Below are 19,158 nucleotides of genomic sequence, written 5' to 3'. Positions count from 1 at the left end.
CAAGGACTTTGACTTGCATTTATTTTTTGTACAAATATACTTGTCAAACAATTATAATTTTTATTTGATTCCCTATAAAATACAAACAATTTCGAAAAAAATTCTAGAGATTATTTTTTTGTTTTTTTGGAAATATACATTTAGTGAAGGGTTCAAAAGTTTACATTCAGACAAATCTTTGATTAAGTTTGACTCTTTTTTCGAGAAACACCTTACTCATGATGGATAAAAATAAAAGCTAAATAAATTGTTAGTCTCTGCATAAACTGAATAACAATAATTCACAATTAATGTTACATTTAACCCTTCTTTTAAAAAGATCATTATCTACGGGAGATCTATTTTTTTATTTCCTGAGGAAGCTGCTAATTATATAGAGTTTTCCATCATGGCAGAGTTAATGTTTAAAACTGTACAAGAAATATTTCTCTGCAAGTTTTTATATTCCTTCAAAAGATCCTTTTCACGTAAAAATTGTCTTAAGGGTAGATTTTTGTCATATAAAAAATAACCCCTTGAGAAAAAAAATCACAAATATCCCAAAAACTCACATGATATCCAAACTCGACCATTTCACTTATTTTTCATGGCTATTGTCCTCCTTGTGGCTCGTCCACAGAAGAGTCCAAAGATAAAGATAAATCCAACGAAGGTGAGGAAGGCTATAAAGAAGAACTTTTTCGCCGGTGACGATGACACTTGTGTATAAAGATCTGATAAATTTTCCGGAGCTGCAACAAGAGGAGCGGCATTCTTGAACATCTCCACGCGCTGCAGAAGTTTCTCCTTGCAATTCTCCTCAAGGGCCCTCGATTGGTCAGACAAAATTGTTTGCAAACAACCAAGTTCTGCAAAGTTCCAATAATATCAACTCACTTTTAGTTCAATTTACGATAAAAAGTTTGTAAGTTTGATGTAAATATAAAGTTACAAGAGTAAGACTATGAACAAGAATTGTTTGCAAATTTCAATATTAAAATAATTTGGAAACTAGAGAAAGCCCAAACACAAGTAGACTTTGATTATCCAATAGTGTCTTGGATAAAAGGCAAATGGAACTCTATTTGCACAAGAAGTCGTTGATGATCGAAAAATTCAAATTCAATTTCGAATTTTCGTACTAAATTTTCGAACAAGGTGGGGATTTATCAAATATCACACTAAAAAGCTGGCAAATACCCAGCAAAACTTCGATCTGCAATTCTGCACTTTTGAAATTTTAACGTTTCTTGTCATTCAATCGGATACTTCGTGTGACTTCGGGATAGTCGTGCGACTTCGTGAGCATCGCGAATTTCTTTCGTGTTTTCTAACCATTTCCTTCCCCTTCGTATTTTCTATTACGGCTGATTTAATAATATTGTATTATAACATCATAATAATATTGTAAAAAAGAGAGTATTCACGTAAAATTGTTGAATAAAAATTGAATTTTAAATAAATTGAAATACATATTTTTATGTAGTTAAAATAATGTTTAGAAACATTAGAAAGGGTAGAAGAAATGTAGAAATCATCTAAATACTCTAAAGAAATTCTGCCGATAATTTTAAAATTTTCTATAGAAATTCTGCAGAAAATTCTGCAGAATTTTCATACAACGATCGGATCCACCTTAGAACAAAATTCTGCAGAAATTCTGCTGATTTTTCGGCAGTTAGTAATTCAAATCTGACGAATTTCTGCAGAATTCTGCAGAATTTCCCGGGTGGGTAGTTATTCAGTGATTATGGAGTGATTAACTAATGGGACAAGAACAGCAAGTGTCGTTGTTCTGTTTTTTTTCCTCACAAAAATGTGAAGACCGTCACATTTTAACACTTGAGCACTTCGAAATTCAAACAGGATGTAACATCCGCCACTTTGCGAAAAGAAAATCTCTTTTTAGATCTTCAAATAGATTTTTGAATTTTTCAAGATCTACTTCTGTACGGAAAGATAATGTCTTGAGATAAACATTCGGAAGCAAATTCGTCAGTTAAATCAGCATTTATCGTAACTTCCTTTTTGCGATTTTGAGATATATACATATTTGAAATCAGCGTAATTTGGTTTATTAAACGCACTTGTGAAAAAGAAACTTTTATAAGCCCAATAAAAATTATTTTAAACAAAAATTATCGTAAGTGCCTTTAATTAACAAAAAATTATCAGAATTTGTCGTAACTTCCATTTTGGGGGAAGTTACGACAAATTTCCATACATAATTTTCAATAATCAGCATTTGCCGTAACTTAAGCGGCATTTGATATCCAAATAATGTATGTCTCAATTGTAACCAATATATTTTCAACGTAATGGAGCTATTTCTAAAAAATATAATGTATGGACATGATGAAAGTATATTATCTGAAATTTATGTGCGTTGTATGCCAGAAAAATAACTTAACTAAGAAATGTATAGAAAATATCAGTTATTTACTATTAATAAGAATAATACAATTTATTTGATAAACTCCTGTTAATATATTGGTATTTTCTCTTAAAATTACGACTAAATATTTTTAGATCCATAAATAAGTCATAATACAATCTGTTTCTGAGTGAAAATGTCTAAATCTGTGTAGAAAATATCGAAAGTATATTTATTTTACATATTCTTGCTGTTATGTTCACATAATGTCGTGAAATTGTATGAACATCATGTTCTGATATATTTTAGTTACATTTGTTCCGTAAAGGAGACAAGTTATATCCAACTTGTGTTCTTTTTGTATAACGCTGCCAGATTGTCAAATTCTGCTTTGTTTACTAAGAAAGAGTTCATCTGCGATTGAAAATTTGTGAAAAAAGTGATGTCTCACATTAATTAGAGTCCTGAAGTGCGCCAGCGTATGCAGAAAAATCGAGTATATAGATATAAGGGATTAAATTTTACAAAGTAAGTGCAAATGTTGGAAAAATAGTGAATTAACACTTCATTTGTGAGAGCTAATATTTTCACCCTTTAATTGCAGTGTAACGCAAGTACAAGCGTTAGGACAGTTTCCAGATCATTTGTCGTGAAATCAAATTGCAGAATGAGAGCTCAGAATGCAGAAAAAGTTCATCAAAAGCATAATTTTTCAGTGTTTTGATATTTTTGCTGTGTAGTGATATTAATGATGTAAGAAGTCTACAATGTAAATATGATATACGACATCTTGTAAATATAATCACTAAAATATATAAAGGTGTTTTATTTTCTGCTTTTCTTACTTATTAAGGTTACAATGTCTTGATTTTATTTTATCGAAACAAAAAGAAAATTATGGCGTGAAAAAAGACAGAAAATTGGCGACGCCAAACTCAAATTAATGGAAAAATGATGCACAAAACATTGCAGTGCATTAGTGTTTAAAGGGCTGTATTCTATCAATACACCCAGTAAAAATTTGAGAACCATAAGTTTTTTTAATGATGTAATGCAAAAAGCAATAAATTTATTCAATTTTGTTTAATTTCTCAGCTTTCCCTTAAGAATTTCAAGTCGGGAATGAAATTTTGTTCACTAATATTTAATCCTCTAACGGAAAACAGTTATTGCATTAAACTTTCATACGCGATAAAAGTGCACAAGGCACAGAAAATGTGACTGAATCGTTAAGGATTATATAATTATTCATTTGAGGAAAATATTTGAGCAAGTTTTAAAGGAAAATGGACAAGAAATGAAAGTTCTTCAGTCGATGGTTATAACATTGGTATTACAGAGTGATTATATTTTATTTAGTCATAATCAATACATTTTACCGTACAGGATGACTTGATTAGATATAAAATAAAAAATTGTTATATTTTGGGTATAAAAATTCCCCATTCACCCGAATATGGGCCTCTTTTATACGGTTATATAGAAAAAATTTATAAAGTCTTCGCCATAATTTTCGTATAGATATCAGACATCTCTACTCATTTATGGCGATAAATGCTCCTTGGGCTGGATGTCATGGACCCGCGATGATAATGGTTCCGAACTCCCCTTGCGGGAAGGCCTAAGTTCCTCTATGGAACGTTGTGCCATAAAGGACAATTGTGGCGTGATGTGACAAAAAAACTTGAGATTTGATATTCTTAAAGGACCTTCTACCAATCACTTTTATCAAGAACACTCACAGGAAAATTAAGGCCAATGACACTTCATGAGATAAATATCAAAATGTTTGATTACTTACGTCTTCCATCTCCACTGGGTACATTGGAGCAATATCTGAGAAGATCCGAGGTGCAAGCTTGCTGCAACAGAGGGTCAACATGAATGTCTGCCTTGGCTTCCTGAATCAAAGTAGCCACTTCTATTTTGCATTCCTTCGTGATAATTTGCTGCTTGAGGAAGGCTTCCTTGAGGCAATCCTCGACCTTTCCGTGATCCTCAATATCATCCCCTGGTCGACAGAGCACCTGGATTTCCTTGCGACAGAGATTCTGCAGCAGTGGATTGAGTTTGTAGTTGAGGGCCTGTTCCATTAGAACCTGAGTCATTTGGTTCTTGCATTCCGTGGTTAATTTACCCTGACGGAATTGCTCCTTCAGACAATCCACAACTTTTCCATTCAACTCTTCATTCTGCTTAGCCGTAGCCACGATATCCGTACAGTAGGTAGCAATGTTCGATCGACAAGCTTCCTGAAGCTGAGGATTGAAGCGATAGTCGAGATTCTGCTCAATCATCCGATTGACAACGATATAGTGGCATTTCTGATCAAACATTGGCTCTTCTCGATGCACTTTCAGACACTGTAGTGCATTGGATTGTTCCACACGCGGACAGTATTGATGCAACATCTCCCGGCAGGTATTTATGAGGACAAAGTCCGTGGCACTATCCATCAATTCAGACCTCCGAACACTGAACAGGGCATGTCGACAAGGTGGACTCAATTTCTCCCTGTTCCTCTGCAAACACTCCAGCACCTGTAAAATCTCTCGTCAGTCGGTAGGAACTTTTAATACGAATACGGAAAAAGTAATTCGTTATGAAGAAAATAACGAATTCCAAAGAAAATGAGGTGGCAAAGTGTTCCAGGCTTTGGGAAGTTCTCGAAGAAGTGACTTAGATACAATACCTCAAAAGTGGTTTCGCATCATTTACTGTTTACCGGTGGTCAACCGATTAAAACGGATTCACTCAAAAGATTACCCCAAACTAGTTTTAAGAGTAATAGAATTGATTTTCCCACGAAAATTACTTATCGGTTCATAACTGGTTCATTACCGGTTTAGAACCGATTTGAATCAATTTGAAAATCACTCAAAACATTACCCAAAATAAACTTCCGGAGCAATATACTGTCAAGTGCGCTAATCCGGGCGCTTCGCTAAGTGGATCATTATGACTACGCTAACTAGATAAAATTCACTTAAAATAATATTTTTATTTTTATTTCTACAATATAGTCACTACAGTAACATAATATAACTATTCAACTTTGAGAAAAAGCAAAAATAATATTTTTATCCATTAAATAAATGAGTGTAATCGACTCATTTCAAATTTGTGCCAGCTGGGTTCTGCACTAAAAATTTTCTAACAGTGATATTTTCGCTAATGGCAGCTGGTTGATTGAAAACATTTATTGTTTTTTCTTTGTGAAAAAAGTATTTTAATTCTAAAGGTTTAATTAAAAGTAAAGTGCAATCATTCCCCTACAAGGTGAGTAAATCGATTTTCATTCATTCATTCATTTTCAACCGCTGGATTTAATTCCAAGAGATATCTAAGTGTTTCCAAAAAAAAATTAAAATTTTGATTCCTGCTTAATAACTTTGGACTTAATTCCAAGAGATATCTAAGTGTTTCCAAAAAAAGTAAAATGTTGATTCTGATTAATAACTTCGGATTTAATTCCAAGAGATATCTAAGTGTTTCCAAAAAAAAAGTAAAATTTTGATTCCTGCTTAATAACTTTGGATTTAATTCCAAGAGATATCTAAGTGTTTCCAAAAAAAAGTAAAATTTTGATTCCTGCTTAATAACTTTGGATTTAATTCCAAGAGATATCTAAGTGTTTAAAAAAAATAGAATTTTGATTCCTGCTTAATAACTTTGGATTTAATTCCAAGAGATATTTAAGTGTTTCAAAAAAAAAGTAAAATTTTGATTCCTGGAAGAGTGCCCCAATGAATCGTAGGCCAACGACGCTTACAAAAGAACAAGAAGAAGAACTTGTCATGTGGATCCTGGGATGTGTGTTTATATGGCATCCCATCAGTAAAGAACAAATTCTGGACAGCGTCAAAATCATCTGCAAGACCTTCAAAATTCCAAACTATTTTACGGATGGAAGGTCTGGAGATGCTTGGTTCAGGAATTTTCTCAAGCGTCATCCAAAGCTCAGCATGCGCAAGCTAAAGTCCTTCTCATTGGAAAGGGCTGCGGTTACTGTTGAAGATCTCACGGAATAGTTTCAGAATTGTCGAGAATATTCTTGTAAGTTGAGTGATCCAATTAGAAGACTATTTGATCCAATTAGCGAACAGGCGATCCACTTAGTGAACGCTGACTTATTTCAATATTATCATTATTTTATTAATTTTCTTAAATATTTTTTTTTTTATAAATTTCTTTATATTATGTTTCTGAATGAAACAGTGAATAATTGTATGGATTTAGAAGAAATAAAAAAGAATTTCATGATTGAATTTCGAATAAAAATTAGTTATCGGTTATGAACCGGTTCAGTTTTGTCGGAAATTTTAAGATCTTTCCAATGAGCCTATGGCACCGTTTCGGTTAAGAATTACGCTGTCTAGAACCTTTTTAAGCTTTGACTTTGAAAACCCGTTATTAGTAAGGATTCAACCGATTCAACTATTTTCGTATAAGGACGAAATGTCCATATAAGGGTAACCTGTATATCATATCCAAAAATTTAAAAAAAAAAATTAAAAGGGGGGGGGGGGTGGAAAATGAGGGATACGTTAACGATCCTTGGATTGACTTATAGGGGGGGGCCTTACGTTCCAAGTCGCTATCTCTAACCGTTTGCCCTCTAGAGCTGGAGACAGTAAGGGGCAAACAACTGACCAAAGTTTTATGTCGTAGAATCAATATTCACAAAATATTCACAGTTTTATATGAGAAGAAGAAAATATTCGAATATTTCACTAAATATTCGCGATATTCGAAATATTCTTAAAATATTCGCGATATTCACGATGTTTATGAAATATTCGCAATATTCACGAAAAAATGCCGATATTCGCAATATTCACATTGGTAGATGTTCTAGACTCGCGAGTTGGGAGACAGCCACTTTGTCACTTTTGTAAGACACTTTTTTCGAAACACGTAAAAAATACGGACTTTAGAAAAACCATTAAAATACTTTAGAATTCGTCAAAATCCTCTGATAACCTTTTTTTTTGAGAATCACTTTTTCCTAGTGAAAAAAAATGTGATAAGTGTGACATATAAAGCAGTGAAACATGAACTTGCATTTCGGTTCTTATTCACCTGACCACCGGAATTGGGTACTTCGTAGCAGAGTTGATCAATTTCCTCACGACAGACACTCTTGAGGCGCGGATCGTAGTCAATATTCTCCCTTTGCTGATAGAGTTGATTCCGCACCTGTTGCCGGCATTCCTTTGAAATTGAATGCTTCTGCTCCTTGATAGTGTCATTTCTCATCTTCTCGCTACAAAACCACACAACCAAAAGCCGAACATTAGCATCAACACCACACACCTCTGCACAATTAATCATTCTAATAATAATAATTGTTACCTCAAGCACGCCACCACTTCGTACTTTGTGTTGCTTTTGGGACAAAAGCGACTAACATACATCTTGCACGCTTCCTTAAACTTGAATGTAAAGTGATAATTCTTGAGGGAAATTATCTGAAAATGTTCCACTGCAGCACGACACTTGACATCTTCTCTCATGTCTGGATCATTCTTATGTGATATCAGACACTCCATCATCTCACCCTCATCCGTGCCACTCTTGAGAATAGCATCACAATGTCTCTCCATGGCATTCCGACATGCCATCATTATCACAGGATTCAGCTCAACGTGTGCTGCCTCCTCCTCTGTGAAATTAATCACAGCCTGCATGCACTTCTTCTGCAATTTATCCATGTGATCCTGAAGGCATTGCATCTCCTCTCCTGCAATTACCATCACAGGCTTTACAATTAAAATCTCACGTTATAAAACTTAAGAGTAATAGAATTGATTTTCGTACGAAAATTACTTATCGGTTCATAACCTGTTCATTACCGATTTACAATGAATTTGAACCGATTAATAAATCACACGAAATACAGGGAGTTCCGGCGTAAGTGAAAACGGATTGAAAGATTTTTTTATGTATTGCCTACTTTTTGGAGCTCATTTATAAATTAATTTTTGAAATGCCCCTAAATGTATGCAATTTTTTCACGCGGTTAATTTGGAAGGCTGAAAAATTGGCGTCGAAGATGTTTTGTATACATCACGGCTTTTTCGTAACTTGTTCCAAAGTCCTCTCCTGTGAGTATGCAATTTTTCTGTGTCACTGAAGTGATTTCGCGGACTTTTTCTTGGTTCGGAGAATTTCATTTCTCGCATTTTGTACACCTTTAGGGGTAATATAATTGAATTTCTGATGAAAATTAATTATTGGTTTTGAACAGCTTCAGAACAAATTCCAACCAAAAAACCAATTTTCCGGAATGGAACCGGTTCAATTTTATCGGAAAATCCAAGACCTTTCCAACGAGCCCAAACATGATAACATTCGATTGAGAAACACGCTCTCTGGAGCCTTCATAAACTTTGACCTTGAAAAACCGTTATTTGGGTAGAGTCAGCCCTTTTGGCCATGTAAGCACTTTTGGCCACCTGAAGTAAAATCACATTTTAAAGCAATTATGAGTTTATTTAGAACAGGAAAATGGGTCTTATTTGATGATATCTAATCTAACGAATCAGAAAACCATATTTGATTTTGTAGACTTGATTACTCTCAAATCTGTATCTCTCAAATTCGAACGACGACGTTTGGATTCAAAATGTCAATTGTGGGGTTATGTTAAAAAATTCGTATTCTGGATGAGTGGAAATCATACTTATGTGCTTCTTCCTGAATGTTTACATACATTATGATCGTATAAAATGAAAAGGAAGGTAGAGATTTTGCCGAAAATCTGCAGATTCTCGGCAGAATTTCTGCATTGGAAATCTGCATAGTCTCCATTGTCTCAACAAAAATATTGTTGATTTATCAAGAAACTGTAGAAGTTACAAAGAAAATAGTATGCTCTGTTTAACAACCATTTCCGATTAAACATTTTAGATAAATAAAAAAAAATGCAAGCAAAAATACTAATTTCTTAAAAATCGCCAATCTAATGATACAAAAACACGAAATTTAGGTCGACACTGTGTTTAAAGTTATCACTTCACTATTCTCTACTTATAACACGGCGTCGCAGAATTCTTTATTTTATATAAACACTGTGATATCACCAAGAATAACTATTGAATTTTGCAAGCTTCAGTGAAAAATATTCCATCTTTTCAAACACAGCTGTCTGGATTGTAGATAAAAATCCACAGAAAATCGGCAAAATATCTACAGAAATTCGTCAGAGTATACACCAGGATTCGTCAGAAAATCTGCAAAAATTTCTGACGAATTTTGTCCCAAGCCCAAATAAAATTCGTAGGAATATCTACAGATTTCTCGGCAGATTTTCTGCAGAGCTGTAGATATTTTCTGCAGAAAACTTAAAGATATCTGACGAAATTATTTGACGGGAATGGCAGAACGTTTGAAGCAATTTATTAAGATAAATGTCAGATTCATGAACTTGCTCACTTTTGTGTAACTCGTCGGTTTCAACGTTCGAACTCTCAACGGTTTTTTTTTAAAAGTAAATTCTCTCTGATTTGTCTTCGAATTGGTAGAGAGAAAACCTTAACCGGAGAGAGCTCTCAAATTGGGAAGGTTATTATTGAACGAGAGGATTGAAGCAAATTCCCTACGTTTATATAGGATAATCTCATTATATGCATAATTCCGATATGCATTATCTTGGGACTCCCTGTATCAGTTAATTTCGTTATTGAGCGTAAAGACAAGTAGACTTTGATTCTCCAATAGTGTCTCGGATAAAAGGTAAATGGAACTCTATTTGCACAAAAAGGCGTTGATATTCGAAGAATTCAAATACAAATTCGAATTTTCATACTAAATTTTCGAAAAAGGTGGGGAAAATTTATCAAATATTACACTAAAAAGCTAGCAAAAGAGTTGGATTTTCAAATAGATTTTCGATTTTTTTAAGATCTACTTGTGGATGGTAAGATTGTGGGAAAGGTTTCGACCTCAGCTATAACATACTAAAATTACATCAAAATTGTAAATGGAAGTTTCGATATATTCGACATCGAATTTTCGAAAAACGACTTTTCACTTTTAACGCCCCTAGCAGCGGTCATATAAAATTGGTAAGTTTGGAAGAGTTGTAACATTTAACAAGTTCTAAAAACACCATCTAAAATTAAATTCAGATAAAATCGATTTTTTATGCACATTAATTATGACTATCAAAATGTGCAGATCTAAAAATTTGGACCTGATCTAATGAGATCGAATTTTACTTCGGACCACAGAAGCTGAGATTGTAAAAAATCTCAGCTGAATAATAAATTATAATCGCAAATATTTAATTCCCAACATTATTTCTTGTCAGACTTGTTCTTTGTCCTCCATTAACTTCTTGCAAAATTAATTCTCTGGTGAGAAAGTTACTTAAGGGGAGAACATGAGAAATTACACGATAAAAAATGAGAAACAACGCAAGCATCAATCATTTTAATTACGTAAGTGCTGACGATATGGAATTTTCACACATCTGCGCTCAAATAAATTGAAGATTCGCTTTTTGTGAATGAAGTCGACTTAAAAGGCATAATATTCTCACAGACTCACCTCTTCCCGTTCGATCATGGCAAAATCCAGCCAAATCCTCCAAACACTCATCTTCGACTTCTGGAATAAGATCAACGGAAATAGCTCTCTGTCGCATGACCCTCTTGACCTCATGGAAGCAATCTGGTCGTAAGTGCATTTCCGGAGATGGGTGGTAGGCGTACCTATTCACCAATTTTAAATTACCTCACTTTATACCTTTTCTTTAAAATTCGCTTTCATTTAAAAAATATTTCAAATATTTTGCTAAAAATTTTGATAAAATATTACATATAAATTTTCTATTTCAATCATTAAAGCAATTGGATTTTTTTCGAGTAAATTTTTATGAAGAGAAAAATAGAAAAGAATTGAAAATGATGTTACTAACCTGTGAAGACATGGAAGGATCAGAGGACCTCTTTCAGGGTCCATCTGCTCACTGGTAACATCAGCCCAGGATTTCTTAGCACGGCACAATCGAACAGCATCATCTTTGCAGTGTCGATACAGCTGAGGATCCAGCTTAAAGTCCCTGGCCACAAAGTACTGAATCTGCAGCAGAGCTGCTTCACAGTCTTGCGTCATGAAATTCGTGGAGAGTTTCTCCATCAGGCATGACATTACTCTGGCATCTCCGCCATCTGTGTCCCTGCATGCCACATCCACCACAGGCTTACAGGCATTTCTGAGCACCGGATCCACCCTCCAGTCCTCCCCCACATCAGCCACTTTCACCAGCTGCTCAATTGCACGCTCACACGTCGCCGACACGCGCTTCTCCTTCTTCCTCTTGGGCCTAGCATGATCCATGAGACAGTGAATGGTCTTACTGCCAGAATCAATGTTCCCACAGAATTTTGTAATATCCTCCTGGCAACCAGTGAGGATTTCCGGGGACAACTTATAGTCTTCCATCAGCAATTTGCGATGGTCAATCATTTCAGCCTGACATTCAGGTGTTATCTTGGAACTGTTCTTCTGTGCCGCCTCCAAACACAGCAGAATTTGAGCCAAGCGCACCTAATAAATCAATTTACGCTCAATTTAGAAGTGCTAATGACTAAATACGCTTCAGTGCAATATCAATTAATTACTTATAGAATTGATAAATCAAAAGTTATTTCAAATAATTTGTTTTCTTTAATCAGTAAATCAATAATTTCAAGATTTTCTTCTGTTTGAACGGAAAGTGTTTTATAAATTGCCTTATAAATCCGTCGACCACTTAGTCCTGAAAAAGTCATAATATGCCCTAAATAGATTTACGCTGATCCTCGAGCATATTTAGCTTGTAAAATTTAGCAGTAATGAATCTATCTAAAGTACATACACTGGGAGTTTCGAATTAGAATCAGGGATTAGAGATTATTCAAATTAATTTCTTTACCATTTTTACCTTATCATTTCCTTTACCGACTATATTTACATACAAAATGTTCTCCAGTAACAGCCAAGACTCTTTTGGGGTTTTAACTCTTTCGCATCTTTTGGAAGTCTAAGTACCGAAGGAAAAATATGGAATGGATATTCCCGTAATATATATTTTTTTACTATTTAGAACAAGAAAATATTTATTTTGAATGATTACAAACGGCAACGATGCACAAATTTAGGATGTTTTTTTTACAAAACTTAATTAATGCTGCTATTCCAATTAAAAATGAACATTTTTTAGTACTTCACTGTTCTCAAGTGTTTCCACACAAACGACTTTTATGTATTGGATCCTGTCACGACTGTTTGATGGTTTTGAAATACACAGAGTACTGAAGGAAAAAGTCGAGACAAGAACCAAGGAAAATCGATAATGCAGAACCACTTGAGAACAGTAAAGTTTAGGAGTTTGTTTAGGAAAAAGATTTCCCCTTTTTTTCATTGAAATAGCAGCATTAATTGAAAAATGTTGCTATTTCAATAAAAAATGAACAATTTATTATCACTTCACTGTTCTCAAGTTCTTCTACATTATCGACTTTTCTTTACGTTGGTTTCTGTCTCGAGTGTTTTCGCCCCGCCCTCGTCATATTCTAAAACCATCAAGCAGTCGTAACAGGAGAATACAAAAAAGTCGATTATGTAGAAACAATTGAGAACTGTAAAGTGATAAAAAAACATATTCACTTATCATTGGAATAGAACCACAATGGCTCTGTGATAGCTTACAAATTCACAATTATTTTTCTCAACATCCGTTTTGTGAAAGTTGATTAAATTCTAAAATATTATAAATATAAATAGTGTGGGCAATGCTATGGAGTTTCCAAAAATGGGCATAATAATCTCTACACGCTAGAGAAATTTCGCGATTCTGAAAAAATGCATAATTCCGGAAACCCGGTAAATTTCTGTAATATCCAGTAGTTTTATGTTAGCTGTGCTTTCAATAGAATCGAAGTTGCGGAAGATCGAAATTCGCGAACTTCAAAACGCCACATCTTCTTGACAGAATTTAATGACTAATGGCCTCTGCACACAATTAAAAAAAAGCGTGGGTCCATTTAAGAGTCTATATCTATAACTTCCAGTCTTCGATGACCCCCAATAAAAAAACAATATCTATAAGTTTTATCTTTCCCCTCCCCCCCTTTAACCCCTCCAAAAACATGTTTCTTTTGGTTTTTCCCAAAATTGGCCCAAACTTTTTCAATGATTTTCGGATATGTTTCAGAGGTAGTTCAGGCGAACATTTTGCCCAAACATATGGCCGGAAAATTCGCCATTTTGAATTAATGAAGGTCAAGGTTCAACCACTTTGGAAGGCTCATTTTTCTACCGATTTGGTTAAATTTGGATTTTTTTTGAAAAAGTATTGTAATTTCGAACCCGACTGCATCAGTCTCCATCGGCAATGAACAGGTTAAGTAGCGATTTTGAATAATTTTACATCCCCTATAATTAACGTTCCCTAAAAAGTATGTCTTTTTGGTTTTTCTCAAAATTGACCCAAGCTTTTTCAATGATTTTCGGATATGTTTGAGAGCCAGTCCAGGAAAACATTTCGCCTAAATATACCTATTACCGGAAAATTCGCCATTTTGAATTATTTAAGGTCAAAGGTCAACCACTTTGTAAGGCTCATTTTTCAACCGATTTGGTTAATTTGGATTTTTTGGAAAAGTATTGTAATTTCGAACATGTCAATTGTCGAACATATCAACCGATTTGGTTAAATTTGGTTTTTTTGGAAAGGTATTGAAATTTCGAACCTGACTGCATCAGTTTTCATGGGTAAAGTACCGATTTCTTTTATTTTCAAATGATTTTGTGGTTTACGAATCAACTTGATCTCTAGTAGACCAGTGCGCATCAAAAGATTATGCGAAAAACTAATTCACGGTGAGCTCTATCTCGCGAGTTCGAGCATTCCGCAAAGCTGGGAACGCTTTTCATCTCTTTTTCCAAGAGCCACCGGTCTTGCCTATTGCGCCACTGATTCCCCAAATAAGGGTTAAAAAAGGGTATCAAAAAATAGAACAATTCTTAGATATGATAATTTTTTAAAAAAAATTATAAATCAATAAACACATTTAGTAAATAGGGTAGAGTCAGTACTTTTTCGCCAGTAAGCCCTTTTTCGCCACCTAAATTAAAATCACATTTTAAGAAAATTATGAGTTCGTGGAACTACGAAATGAGTGTTATTTCGTGACCTCTAGCCAAATGAATCAGAAAACCAAATCAGATGCTCCTCCGACTAGATTATTTGCAAGTTAATTAAAGAAATTGTCGACAAGGTGAACAGTCACCAAAAAAATATGGAGTTCTTAATAAACTTGTCAACGCTCAGACAAATTGTCTTGCATTATTTTATGGTTTTTCAGTACAGTATTCGATATTTTTTCACTGAAAGTCAATCCGTTATTAAATAAGCTTTGTTCTAATAGCAGTTTTTAATGTTTTCCAAAAAAATAAAGAAATACGGATGTGGTGAAATAGGGCTTACTTTTTCAATTGTGTAAGTACTTTTCGCCAATCATTTTTCCAAGCATTTTACAAATGGCGCACCTCGCGGAATTTAGTTGAAACAGGCGTAATTTTCAATTGATTTTTGTCGCAAATAAAAAATGTGCAAAACATCATTCGAAATACTCTAATAATTGTCTAATATAGGTGTTAAATAAGAAAAGTACTGTGCCGTGTACTTTTGGGGGTTTTCGAAAGCTGCTGTTTCTTAAAAATCACTTGAAAACAAGTGGCGAAAAAGTACTTACAAAGTGGCGAAAAAGTGTTTACAAGGTGGCGAAAAGTACTGAAACATGCATTGTTGAAGGAAATGTACTTTTTCAACAAGATACTCAAAAGTTCCCGGAAAGTCTCCTGGTTCAATAGATAGACAATGCTTCAAAGCACTTGTACACAAAATTTCATTTTATTTCGACAAAAAGTGTAAGAATTATAAGGGTGTCAAACCTTAAGGTGGCGAAAAGTACTTACTCTACCCTAAGGTAAAGTGCCCTCGAGTCGTCCGCTTCCTCGACTCGACCGGTGGTCAATATTTGAATGTGTTAATGGTGAATTTCTATAAAATTGTCACTGATTCGTATTTATTTATGGAATAATTGACCTATTAATGTTAGATCATACGCCAAATATTAGTGCAAATATAAATATATTGAATAAATAACTCTACTGGTCGAATTGAGGAACCGGTCAACTTGAGGGCACTTTACCTTAAATTGAAATTCAATTTACTCTATCTTGATATTTTGGGGTTATTTTTAACGTTTTTAACTAATTCAAAACTTTTATAACCCGGTAAACCTAAAAAATTATGATTAATTCTGTGAGTTTTTGCAAAAAATAATCGGATCCTTAAAAAAACATACTTTTCGATGGACGATTGATTAGAATAGATTCTTCTGAAATCAATAAAACCAAAATATTCCCTGTTAGCAGATGAGTTAAGTTACTCTTTGAAACAAAGAATTAAAACGAAATTAAATTTGGAATTTTGGCAGAATTTAATACAAAAAATAATGAATTTTGAAAAGTGAACTTAAAATCCCTCGTTCAAGGACTAGTTGAATATTTCTGCTAACAGGAAATGTTCCGTTGTTCGATTTCAGAAGAATCTACTCTGAGTAATCTTGTTCATCGAAAAGTATGTTTTTCTCTTAAAAAAAAAGGTTTCCGAAAATCAGATCCCAGCGGCTGAATTTTTAAAATTTTTAAGTGAAAATTTAGAAAAAATAAGTTTAAAAATGTTGTAATTTTAAATGTCTAATATGCCTTAATTAATTTTTTTATTAGGTTGTTAAATAAAAAGTTAAAGATAAAATGATGCTTTTTTTAGTCTTTTTGACCTACAAAACCCCTTAAAGAACTTAAATAAATTTAACAGTTTAAAATTAAAAATCTTTATCTAAAAGAGCTTTGCCATCTCCAGCTTTGCGGAATGCTCAAACTCACGAGATAGAGCTCACTGTGAATTAGTTTTTTTTGCATAATCTTTTGGTATTACTGATCAACTAGAGATCAAATTGATTCATAAATCACAAAAGCATTTGAAAGTCAAAAAACGGTACTTAACCGATTCATTACCGACGAAGAACGATGAAGTCGGTTTCGAAATTGCAATACCTTTCCAAAAAATCCAAATTTAACCAAATCGGGTGAAAAATGAGCCTTCCAAAGTGGTTGACCTTTGATCTTCAATAATTCAAAATGGCGAATTTTCCGACCATAGGTATGTTTGGGTGAAATGTTCGCCTGGACTAGCTCTAAAACCTCTAAAACATCCAAAAATCATTAGCTTGGTTCAATCTTGAGAAAAACCGAAAAACATGTTTTCAGGGGAAGGGAAGGGAATAGGGGAAAAAGGGGAAAAACGTCTAGAAATAGAAATATTTTTTTTTTATTGGGGTCGTCGAAGACCGGAAGTCGATATCTCTTACCGTTTAAGTTCCAGAACAGTAACAATTTGAATAAAAGACGATTATATAACTGCTCTCTCTTTCGTGCAGTAAAATACGAATCAGTCTTTAAAGCCCGAATTAAAGATTTATTTTAGAATTAATGGTAATATCTTAAAATTGAGAAGAAAAATTAAATTTTATTAACCAAAAATGTTCGTTCTTAATTTCAGCCTGTACTATATTCGAGTATTACTCTCTTTGATCCCTCTCAATAAAAAAGAAGATTATTGTTTTGTGATTTGTTCTTTGTGATTGAAAAGTTCAAACAATTTTGATAAAATAATAAAATTCCCGAAAAGTATATTACCATCTTTATCAATAGCTTTAAAGGCATTATCAGCTACTGCAACCATTTTGTAGGACTTACCTCTTTATCATCGCTGACACCCCTCCGGCAGTGATAGACACGAATGTCATCGCGACAGGCTCTGGCCAGGCCTCTGCTGACCTTGTAGTCATGAGCGATGAGCTTGTCCCTCCGTGTCAGTTGCTCTTGGCACTTCTGAGACATGCTGACGTCATTAATGTGCCTAATGAGGCATTTATATACTGCCCCGGATCCCGGACGAGCTTGCGGGCAGAACCTTTCGGAATCCTTGACACAGGCAAGGAAGAGCTGCCGGTCGAATTTGACATTGTCCGACTGCATCTCTGATAGATGAAGGACACCCTTGCGACACTTATTGTTCAGCTTGTCCACTTGGGATTGCAGGCAAGCTAGAGTCTCGCCCTGCGAGAGTTTCGTGCGATCCAGCTGAATCCGTCCACAGCCTAGCTGAATGATGTCCTTCTCGCAGTCACGCATGAAGGGCCCAATGAGCCGGAAGTCAGAGAAGGCAACCCATTCGAGGCGCTGGATAAAGCCCCGACAGGTGCTGCTAGTCACTTCCTCCCTGTGATCCAGGATACAAGCCAGGAAGTGACCAATTTCTTCAGTGACCTTGCAGTCCAATTTATCCACAACATCCTGCCCACACGTCTTTACCGTCAGTCGCTGGACATTATCATCCCGCATGATATCTGACGTATGCTCCCAGATTGTGTGTTTACAGGTATCAGTCAGAGATTCCAACTGTTCCGGCGTAAATGACTGAATGCACTCCAGCACATACAGATCATCAGTGCCTGAGCGCAGATTGCTGCACATCTTACTCACTTCCGGACACGCGACTTCGTCAATAAGCCGACGTGGTCCAGCAATTGCAGCCCGCCGGTACCTATCAATTGCCGGAAGAGTCTCATTGCCCCAGACAAGTGCAGTTAGATGGCAGAGAAGCACCAGCAACATCTGCATTTCTCCCCAGTTCATTCTGCCCACGATTTTTGGTACTCAATCACATAAAGTTACACTGAATTGCCATCAAATTTGGGGGTAAATTAAGAAGAAGACAAGAGAGTCTGAAAAACTGCCCTCAACTATTGTGCCCAAACAACACTTCCTATTTCATTGCTATTTCACTTTCTTCATGCACTTTTTCACTCTTCACATATACCTGGACTGTCCACGTGGCTATTGACATGCAAATCACGTTCCTGGGAGCACTAATAATGTCTATAAATTGCGATTTTTTGCATCACTTTTGCAATGTTTGTGTTTCGTGCCACTATTCTCACCACTGTCATCGTGTCATCGTTGTCATCAATTTCACCTCCCATTTGATTTCACCACTTCTCATGCAGCAACACTATTTTTAAATGAAAAGCGAGGGAAAGTCTTAACGACCTGAAAATCAGGAAAAAAAACAAGAAACTCAAAATATTAATAATTGCTATCGATTTTTCAATTGCTTTTTTCTTATTTTACAGGACTGCTACATACTATAAGAACTTATTGATATTGGGTTGTAGTTTATCATAGATTTAATTTATTTTTTTTAAATTATTTTTATGTAATTTCTATTTTTTTTGCTTTTGTGAAATGAACAGGAAAGTAGATTGCAAATTTTCTTAAAAAAATTTACTTTTACTTGTTTTATTTATTTTCTAGTATATACTTTGGTAAGAATTCTAGAAGAACTCAATTTGATTACATCTAATGAGGTTTAGCCTTGGATTAATCTAAATCTAAAGTGAAGTTCATTGTCACAAAATCGTCAGAATATTATATTTCCGCTTTATGAGTCTTGGTTAATGATTTGCAAAATTTAGGAAAAATTTGCCATATTCACAAGAAGCAAAATGGCTGCCTTATAGAACCAAGGATTAGACAAGTCTTTTAGTGCACTTTTAAAAGACTTAAAGTGAAAATTTTCTGTGGAAATTTCTATAGCAGCTCTTAAGATCCTTAAGAGTGCGCCACTTTACTTATAGTAATCTCAGTGATGGAAGCAAGAGCGTTATAAGTAAATTAATAGA

The 19,158-nt window shown here is 34.6% G+C and overlaps 1 protein-coding gene across 2 annotated transcripts; it reads right to left on the bottom strand.

Moving 5' to 3' along the window:
• Positions 1 to 4: 4 nt before the first annotated feature.
• LOC129803412 (Golgi apparatus protein 1) lies at positions 5 to 18,424 on the bottom strand. Of its 2 annotated transcripts, none has more exons than XM_055849935.1 (7): positions 17,171 to 18,424; positions 11,277 to 11,908; positions 10,907 to 11,070; positions 7,709 to 8,096; positions 7,418 to 7,619; positions 4,155 to 4,893; positions 5 to 848 (listed from the first exon to the last, which is right to left on the bottom strand). In XM_055849935.1, the coding sequence occupies exons 1-7, from the start codon at positions 18,110 to 18,112 to the stop codon at positions 574 to 576; spliced, it is 3,342 nt and encodes a 1,113-aa protein (XP_055705910.1). In that variant the 5' UTR covers positions 18,113 to 18,424; the 3' UTR covers positions 5 to 573. The 2 variants fall into 2 exon arrangements, with proteins under 2 accessions (XP_055705910.1, XP_055705911.1); XM_055849936.1 differs by having other exon boundaries at positions 7,436 to 7,619.
• Positions 18,425 to 19,158: the final 734 nt, after the last annotated feature.

Source organism: Phlebotomus papatasi, chromosome 2 (genome assembly GCF_024763615.1).
Source record: "Phlebotomus papatasi isolate M1 chromosome 2, Ppap_2.1, whole genome shotgun sequence".
NCBI lineage: Eukaryota > Metazoa > Arthropoda > Insecta > Diptera > Psychodidae > Phlebotomus > Phlebotomus papatasi.
The sequence above is the reverse complement of the archived record's forward strand: the minus strand, read 5'-3'. Positions and strand labels throughout refer to the sequence as shown.

Excerpts from the sequence above, each read along its gene's own strand:
- LOC129803412 (XM_055849935.1), bottom strand. The coding sequence starts at position 18,112 with ATGAACTGGGGAGAAATGCAGATGTTGCTGGTGCTTCTCTGCCATCTA. Across the intron at positions 8,097-10,906 it reads CCATGATCGAACGGGAAGAG|GAGAGGAGATGCAATGCCTT; the intron begins GTGAGTCTGTGA and ends TGGTAATTGCAG. Across the intron at positions 4,894-7,417 it reads AGGTGAATAAGAACCGAAAT|GTGCTGGAGTGTTTGCAGAG; the intron begins GCAAGTTCATGT and ends GAGATTTTACAG.